This window comes from Pinus tabuliformis, chromosome 9, assembly GCF_031772625.1.
Source record: "Pinus tabuliformis cultivar Carrire ecotype Pingquan chromosome 9, CPIR1, whole genome shotgun sequence".
NCBI classification, from domain to species: domain Eukaryota; kingdom Viridiplantae; phylum Streptophyta; class Pinopsida; order Pinales; family Pinaceae; genus Pinus; species Pinus tabuliformis.
In genome coordinates, this window is record NC_142307.1 from 1294028963 (window position 1) to 1294039186 (window position 10224).

The 10224-nt window shown below is 36.6% G+C and overlaps 1 protein-coding gene across 1 annotated transcript in view; it reads right to left on the reverse strand.

The window, feature by feature from the left end:
• LOC149153296 (uncharacterized) overlaps positions 1-9514 on the reverse strand; it is a 35190-nt gene extending 25676 nt beyond the window's left edge. The window contains exon 1 of the mRNA XM_089438143.1: positions 8951-9514. Coding sequence (XP_089294269.1) covers positions 8951-9188 — 238 coding nt within the window. The 5' untranslated portion in view covers positions 9189-9514. The remainder of the gene's footprint in view (positions 1-8950) is intronic.
• Between the last annotated feature and the right edge of the window lie 710 nt (positions 9515-10224).

Here is a 10224-nt window from a genome sequence, read left to right on the forward strand (position 1 = left end):
CCTATGGGAAGTGATTGATAAACGATGGAACAACACACTCCATCGTCCCATTCATGCTGCAGGGATCTACCTGAACCCTGCGTTTTCTTACCCATTTGGGTTCGTATTTGATGTTGAGATCATGGATGGATTCTTATCCTGTGTTTAGAGGATGGTACGATCTCTAGCAGAACATACAAAAATCTCCAAAGAAATTGAGACATACAGGATGGTAGGTGGCACATTTGGCTTTGACATGGCTGTGACTGATAGGACGACTAAAATGCCAGGTATCTTTTAGTTTGTTTCAAATTTAATTGTCTCTTCAAGTTCATAACTTCATACTTTGTTTCAACTTTCAAATTTCATTTTTTTTCTTATGTTTATTTAAAATTTTATTTGTAATTTTGTTGTAGATGCATGGTGGAGAATGTATGGTGCTAGGGTACCCCTTCTGCAAAATCTTGCCATTCGAATCCTCTGCCAAACATGTAGCTCCTCAAGATGCGAGCGCAATTGGAGTATATTTGAAAAAATACACAACAAGAAGCACAAGAGGTTAACACTTACAATATTGCAAATTTCCAAATAATTTTTTGAATTCATTAAACAATATTTCTTTTATAATTATTATTTCATGATCTTTGTACAGGTTGGAGTCCCAACGACTTAATGACATGATCTACGTCTTACTACAATCTTCGATTGTGGGTGAGGCAACTTGAGAGGATACTTGATATGGAAGCCATCTCATTGGATGGGATTGACAGCACTATTGCATGGAGGGTTGAGGCCGAGAGGCCTCTCATGGAGTCTGTTGATGATTGGTTAGAGCAAGAGGTAGTGGAGGAGGAGGAGGAGGAGGTGACACCACCTACCCGGGCTACCCCTGCCACCAGTAGAGGAAGTGATCTACCTCCTATAGCTCCTAGTTCTTCAGCTTCTAGAGCACAGCAAATTCCATTGCCAACTCCACCGGCATCTACATCTAGAGGGAAAGGGAAAGCTATTGCATTTTCTCGCAAGAGGGGCAGAGAAAATCAGTAGTATTAGACTTTAGTTATTTGGTTCATTTCATTGTATATGACATTATGACTCATGAGATACATTATTATATTTTTTGTTGATATTTTGAGGCTGAGTTGGGAGTCATGAGTCAGGACTTACTATTCAGGACATGATTCATTGTTATGTGTGATGTAGCACTAGAAATGATATTAAACATCTTATATATTAGTTATTTTATCATATTTATGTGTCAATGTATTTATTTTATGTTGTAGATGCTTTAAATATTAATTAAACAAAATAATAATAATAATAATAATTGTATATTAGATTTTTTCCCGATTTTTTCCCCTCGCTGATAATATCCTAATAACGATTACTGCAACATTGGTGTTTTCTGAGTTTATGGAGCTTCCTCGGTGAGATCCCACAACATCCATTTAATAAAATGCACAGTACACACGTGCATGGGACATACAAAATACCACTGTGTTTTCTGAGTTTATGGAGCTTCCTCGGTGAGATACAACAGCCAGTTCCAATTTGAACTAGTAACCATCCCACCAAACCCACCCACGCAAAAATTTGGCCAAAAATGAATAAAAGGAAAAACACAGTGCCCCGCCAAACCCTTAGTTATCATTACATAATGACACTTCCCTTATTTGCCTCAGACATCTCTCATTAATCATTTGTGAGCATTTGGAGATTCAGGGGCTGCAGTGAAGAGCTTATTTGGAATGAGCTTGGCGCTGATTTGCCACAGTTTGTGGGTTGCTTTCGGTGGATTTGGCATCCACGTCATCTACAAGCGTGATGTTTTTCAGATTCTAAAGGCCATTCAGATCCTCTATGCTTTTGTATTTGTTTCAGATATTTGTCGCACTTGATCCCATTTTGTTATATTTGCTCTCACATGATATATACATTGGAAAATGTTGAATATTAGGTGTCTAATGGTTTGGATTTAGATTGAAAACAGATGTACATGATTTTTTTTCTAAATTAAAATGTGTATTTTATGTATTTTTAGTTTTATTGGTTCTTCATCCTGATTTTCTAACCGGCTCCAATCCAATCCCAATTGCAACCCCAGCCAATTCCAGTCTAGCCCCAGTTGTGAACCTCAACCGATTCCAGTTCTGGTTCCAATTCCAATAACATTGGATTGTGCATGCCTTGAACAATCCTCCTTAGAATTCTTGAATTGCTCAAACCATAGTCACAAGATTCAAATACAAAAATCAATTCAATTACAGTTTGGTACAGATGGATTCAGTTACAGTTTGGTACAGATGAATTCAATATTTATATCCCAATAAAAATAAAAATAAAAATTATGTAATGAGAAATCCCAATATACCTTCAATATGGAAGTATACATCTCAGAGATGTGAAAACATAAATTTTGTTTCAAACTTTTTGAAGAACCAACCCAGAGAATACACAAGATAATAGAAAAAATATCTATTCCTTGAAATTTAGCAATTTAGTTTTTATATTTATAGGGTTTTTAAACTTCTTTTATTTTTTGGATTTTTGCATTGTTCTTTGGTCAACCACATATCAAGGACACAAAGCATATTATCAAAGATACTCAAAAGAACATTGATTGTGTCATATCCATACTGTATGGAAAATTCAACAAATTTCATACCACAACACAGCCAAAAATCTTGCTACTATGACTCAAGCTGTACACATCTAGAAATAATCCATTTGAAATTTCAAAAATAATAAGCTCCTATTCTTCAACTAATCCATTGATTTTGCCATATCTACAACAAAATGGATTGTCAATACATGAATCAATGTAAAATTGAAATTAAAGTCTTACAATGAAAAAGCTCATGCAAGTCTTTTACCCAATCCATTGAGCTTAAGCCTAGTTACCAAATTCACTAAAAATTTTGGGTTAGAATCCACCAAATTCAGTTGCAAAATCACCCCATTTGAATAACAGTACAATAAGCATGCACCATTGGCCATATCAAACTATTATCCAAATCTTGTTACTATGACTCAAGCTGTACACATCTAGAAATAATCCATTTGAAATTTCAAAAATAATAAGCTCCTATTCTTCCACTAATCCATTGATTTTTCCATATCTACAACAAAAGAGATTGTCAATACATGAATCATGTAAAATTGAAATTAAAGTCTTACAATGAAAAAGCTCATGCAAGTCTTTTACCCAATCCATTGAGCTTAAGCCTAGTTACCAAATTCACTAAAAATTTTGGGTTAGAATCCACCAAATTCAGTTGAAAAATCACCCCATTTGAATAACAGTACAATAAGCATGCACCATTGGCCATATCAAACTATTATCCATATCAATATGAATCCACTTTAATATACAACAAAATCAGGGCTGGCTATAAACCCTCAAAATATGCATGAGTTAAAAAATTAGCATTCTCTCAAAATTATTTCATGTTTTTCACGTTTGTTGCTCATGTGTAGGTTGTGTGACCTATGCTACCAAATCCACTAACCCTGTGTGTAGGATCCACAGATCTGATTCATATCCAAAGAAGATCCCCTATAGAAGGAAACAAATCATTGGACATAAAACAAATCCTAAATCTTCTAGTGCTTTTTTGACCCACTGATTCCCAAAAGCTCTAAATTTTAATGAAAATTCCTAACGCTTTAAAACCTATAGGCTAAGACCCTAAATGCCATTCTTGGTCAAAGTCTGTCCTATCCTTATATCAAGATCTGCTCTCAAAGTCTGATCTATCCTTATGTCAAGATCTACTCTCAAGGTCTAATCTATCAAGACCAGTTCGCAAGTTCTATTCTATCAAGATCAGCTCTAGGTTGATCTATTATTATGGTCAAGGTTTGAAGCAAGGTCTGATCTATCCTTTGCTGCTACGTTGTTGCTCACTTCACTCACATTGTTATATAGTCTTGCCATTCTCTTTTTTGGTTATAAGTTATAACTTATAGTTCTACCGTTGTGATTCCTGAATGGTTTCATTCCTAACACTGTTTTTTAATATTATTTTGTATTTGTTGTTTCCCCATCGTATTGGGATCCTGGCTTTTCAAGAATATACAAATCTGTATCTGGATCCAAATTTGGATCTGTATCTATATCCCAGTAACTTAAGTTGCCACTTGTCAACAACATGTATATAATAACATCGAAAGGTTGAAAACCATGGCGCATCACACTACTTGCTCAAACCCTGAAAATTGCAAATCTCTCATTGGACAGAAATCATGAAGCACAATTTAGTTTCTTAAAAAAAACATTGGTTTACCATTGCTGAAATTGTTTGAGAATAGGGACAAGAATTATTCCTAAACCCTGAAACCACAATTGTAGACTCCAAGTCAAGGCCAAGCATCAAATACCACAAGAGGACAAGATGTGCCAACTATGTCATTTGTAAGAGATTGAGACAGAGGAGCATTTTGTTTTTCAATGCCCTATCTACTGTGGGATACAAGGACAATTCTGCTAACTCTTCCATGCTCAAGACAACCCCTTGACCAAACACTGCTCAGATGATCACATCCTGTCTTCCAATCCTACCCGCATATATGAACATCAGAGAGACAACAGCTAGCAGCACCATCCCGGTAGAGCCTAAGATCCGAGAGACCCCAAAAGGTTTCCTACACCCCTCTGACAACACCTCTGCAGAATCAAAGGTTCAAATCCCAATACAAGGCTCCCCTTTTCGACAGGCAAACCTCTGCTCCCAAACAATTGCAGCAGGCTGCTACTCTTAGAGGGTGAGACACTCCACAAGATCAGCTCTTCTTTTATTACTTCAGGACAACCCTCTATCACAAGTTTCTTCCTTTGGCCTCAAGATGGCAAGAGAGATAGATATTTAGAGATGGTCACCTCCCAGGGAGGTAGTGCCCCACCTCTAACCCCACAGCAATCTTCAGCAAACATATTTAGTGAACACTGAAGCACATCCCTCTTCCTTGTGTCTTCCTCTAACGCATCCCTGGTTCCTATGTCACAGGGTTCGCCGGACTTGAACCTTTAGGTTCGAAATTCGGGGAATCTCAAAAAAAAAAAAAAAAAAAAATTCGTTCAGGTTCGCCGAAACTAAAGGTTGAACCTGAAGGCGAACCTCATTCGAATTCGAACCCCATGTGAACCGAATCGAATTCGAACCTCAACGCGAACTTGAAGGCAAATTTTATCGAATTTGAAAAAAAAAATTGGGATTCGATCTGAGGGTTCGTGGGTTTTATTTAACTGTTTAGCAAAAAAACCATGGGCGCACAATGGTTAGAACTTAGCCCGTGGGCCGTAGCCGTGAGGATCGATCTGAGTGTGACTCGAGTCTCGTGCATCTTGCAAACTGGAAACTTGAGTCGTGATGCTGCGTGCTGCGTGAGTCGTGCTGCCGCCTGCGTGCTGTGTGCTGCGTGAGTTGTGCTGCATGCTACGTCTTGCATCCTGGAGTGAAGCACTGAGACTTGAGCAAAAGAACGATGTGGGATGCAACTTACCCTAGTTCCACAGGCTGCAAACAAATGTCATACTCTGATATTCGAACCCTGCAAAAATCCTTGCAATTATTTATGCAGCATAAATGACCAATTAGTCACCAAAGCCCAATTTTGCATTTTCCAGTGCTTCATCAATCCAATTTCTGTTGAGCCCAATAGGGAGTTTTTCATTTAATATTATTCTGACAGAATTGTCTTATTCGAAATGCATCTTGGGTGTGAAACTAATTCTTGACAGTGAGATTGAGGTGCTTCAAAGCATTGACTAAAGATCTTTAAATGGTGAAAATATTTTCCAGCGGTAGGAAGATTCATTAGCAATTTTGATGACCCCAAGAAATCTCCATATATAAATGGCAAACAACCTGAGAACCTGAGATTGTATAGTAGGTTGTTTTCTAACATTTGCTAGATTGGTATGTCATTGGATGACTGAAGGATCCTCTTTCCCTCATTTTCCCTCCAAATCTCATCTTCCAAATTCTAAAATAATGACGGGAAAAGAGGGTCCACCTGTTCTTCACACAGTTGGAATATTACATCAAGAACAGAAAACAAAACATCCCTTGTAGCATTGAGAAGCAAAGTTTGTGTCCATCCCGGTTTCTTATCAGAACATTTTAGAAACCTCTTTATGAAATTTTTTATTCGTCTTTTCATCGGTGACTCTCCTATCTGAGTGAATGAGAGGGAGGCAATATTACCTTCTCTCTGTTCATCAATTGTTACCATACAAGCACCTGCCATTTTTGCTTGTGCATCCCTATGTGACCACTCAGAGCTCTGGAAAGGCAGAATCAAACACTATATTGTTTACAAGATTGTATCAATTCACATTTACCTACCTTGAAATTTGGTAAATGTTCTTTTTCATAAATTGTCTTCAAACACTATATTTCATTTTTTCATTTGCAAACTACTATTGTATATGTTTACATTTATCTAGATGTTAGAATGATTACATTATTCATGTATGTTTACTAATAAGAATTTGTATTCATGTGATTTTGAAATTTTTATAATTTTGTTACATATATATATATATATATATATATATATATATATATTGAAAATATGTATAGTCGAACCTAATGTCGAACCCCATACGAACCTGATCAGAAAATTCGAATTCGAAACCTAATCGTTGTCGAACTCGAATTCGAACCCGAACCATGTGACATAGCCTGGTTCATGTGCCACTTCAGTCTTCACATCAGCATTTTCCCTTATTTTTCAGATTGATTTTAGATCTTAGGTTATTTCTTCTTTCTATCCCCTTTTTCTATGTATGAGATGTTATTTATGCTCCCACTATGCACTGATACAATTGTACTTAACAGTCCCATTGACCTATTTGTGGTCAATTGTTGGACATTAATAAAATGATCTCTATCTTATCTTATCTGGAATTAAATCAACACCATTGCACAATGAAATTTCTCTAGGATTAAAATTCTGATTGTGATTTGTGAACCCCTCCTGTGTGAAGCACATGCCTCAATCACCTGCAATATGTATTTTTCTATGCCGTGTCATTAACCAGTACTAATTTATAGATAGTCACGGTTGCATGTTTACTCTCGCGAATAGATTTATATAACCGAATGTCATATCGTGTTCACTAAGAAACCCTATATTTATAGATAGCTTTCCCTGTATGTTTTTCAAAATAATGACTATAATTTTTTCCATGCTGTATTTTTTAATTTTTCCCATACAATTTTTTTCTCTATCAAACCATATCTATATTTGAATTCCAATGCAAATTGGTAAGTGTGGCCTAAGTCACCTGGTTTATGTTCTTGTCCATGTTCAACAACCATTAAGTTCGAAAAAATAACAATGAGAAACAAAGTGAAAGAATTCAATGTTAATTTCGAGGAAGCTTATAGCCCTGAATTCGAAAATTCAAACAGATTTAATTCAATTCAAATTTGAATTTGAATCAACTTGAATTTATATGCCAAACTCGAAAAGAATTATTCCGCCAACAACTAAATTCATCATATTATATATTTAAAGAATCAAATGCAATGAAAGAGGTGAGTAAGACTATGGCATAAGATTACAAGATGACCTTGTAGTCTGGTCAAAGAATCACATACCATTTATACAAGTTTAAACAAATTTAATTGAATTCTAGTAAAAGAATCACATGCCAATTTTGCCTGACTAATTTTATTTATCACGTGTCAAACCACCAAAATTTCAAATTAGAGAGGTTAAGGCAGCAACAAGTTCAGGCATGTAATAGTTCAGTTGTAGTTGTCACCTACTTGACTAAAAGCATTTACTCACCCAATAATAACAAAACTCGACTTCAATAATGATCATTGATGTCACTATGGTAACGTAACACAAATGATAGCCTTTCGAAGTCCTAATGGTAATGAAAATAATCCCGGGAGTAGTTTCTAGAATCCTATTGGTCCCAAAAGAAAACTTACTGGTGACCGTTAAGATCCCACCAGTTGCCGTAACAACTTTCGAAATTTTTTTGAAGACGTCAACGGCTGTTTCTTTTCAGCAACTTTCACAAACCAAAACTAAGCATGTATGTGTCAATGGATTTCATGATTCTATTGGATTTATATTTTGTGCACTTGATAAGACACTATTCAAACTTAGGCGCATTCTGCCACGTTAATGGGAAAATTTCGAATTTATTTTTATGCGGATGCAACTTAATTTATATTTATATTGATAAAAGAATAATTCAAGTTTTGCTGGTGAGAAACAGGAACTTGTGCTACTTTAGCATGTATATAATGTGCTTGGATGTTAATTTGGAATCTCTTATACTCCAGCACTGTAGGCAATATCATACATATTCCCGCGCTACTGTCCCGCCAGTGCATCTTACTTCGTTTGCAGCGCTGGGAGAGTCCACATGCAACCGACACTAGAAAAAAGACAAGAAAGATGGATAGTATGTGAATCTATGATTTTCATTATTCCAACAAGGCATGTAAAGTATTCACATTATATCGACTGGCATCGTCCAATTGGTGCACAGACAGGCACCAGCTGTGGATAAGCGCGTGGTGGGTAAAGTCCAAGTTCTCGCGCTTTCATATTTAGAAATTGTTTCAAAAATCGAGCACCGAAGTTAATTGCCCCTTACGCCAATGGACAGGAAACTAATGAAAAGCCAGATACCCACAATCATATGATAAGTTATGCCTGAAGAAGACGGTCTTTTTTTTTTACAGATAAAAGTTAAAGAAGAAGTTTGGGCACAACCATTGCACGTCGGAGTGACGGAACCCATAGGGCTTACGCATTAAAGGAAAGAAACAATTAAACTAAAACACTTTGTATGCGAGGAAATGAGAATTCCATGGGTTGATACGCTCCAAAGCCCGCCTATTTACAAACAATTGCGAAGCCCCCATATGGGTTTACATGTCTGCTTTCAAAAAATTGAAAGAAAAATACAACAAACCCTGAGTAAAATGGGATAACTTACTTGTTAATCGCTCCCGAGGATTCTGAAGAGCGTCCCTAAGGAAATGGTCGACTTGATTTATAGCCTCGGCCAGATCCCCGCCACCGTCGAGCGAAGAACCTCGTGCCTTCTCTTCCTGCATTTCAACCTCTCGACCCGGTAACAGCAATTTGCCCATGCTCTCTTCGAGGCCTGCCAGTTCCCATGACTGGGGAGGCGAGGCCCCTCCTTCCATCTCCTTCGCAGGCTCCGCACCCATTTCAGCAGCAGAAACCTTTAATTCAACATCGATATAGATGATGATCGAATACAGTACATGAGTGTATAAACATTTAATGGTGATAGGGCCAGGGACGAAACCCCAACCTCGGCCTGCCTGCACCTCAAAGGGTTACTGATCTTCTTCTTCTTGTTATGCTCGCTACTCCTCCTGTGTGCCCCATTTTCTTCCCCTCATCCCAAGGAAAGACGACGAAGCCACCCAAAAGCGAGAAGCTAAACCCTTCTCTTCCTCCACTCATAGATATGGGCTAAACTCAGATTTGTAAATTAGAGCCACACGGTGCTATTCAACATATTCTCATCCTGTGATATACATATATTATAATGATTAATGCATTCTTTTCAAAGGGGAAGGAAGCTTCATTCGCTATCCCGGTGGAAAGCATGTGCTTTACCTTTACCTTTAGGTGATTCTTACTTTTTAAGCAACGTACTACTTCTAAGGGATCACCTATTCTTACTTCTAAGGGATCACTAATTCTATTCCTAACATGGAGGATTAAATATTTTTTTAATCTTTATACGGGAAAGAAGGAGGTGGGAGTGGCTTTAAAGAAATTTTTCTTCTTCTAAGAGATCACTTATTCTATCCATAAATGGAGGATTAAACATTTTTTAATCTTTATATCCATAACAGGGAGGATTAAATATTTTTTAATCTTTATAGGGGAAAGAAGGAGGTGAGAGTGCCTTAAATCTTTTTTTTAAAATTTCCTTTTTGAAATTTTAGATTATTATACCATCAAAATCATAAAATCAAAAATAATTATGTTGTATTTTTTAATTGTAAAGTTATTTGGTTTTGTAATTAAGTGTTACATGTTAGGGTTGGTAAGAGTGGGTGAATTTTCTATAATTCTAGTAGTAATTTCTACTTGGGACAGTAACTAATCCTACTAAAGGCATACGCTCTTATGAGCGGTTTTCAAATTGTTAGAGAAATGTAAATCAATTTTTTGATTATTTATGGATAATCATTAGTTATGATTAAGGCTATGAATGGGAGGACGGTA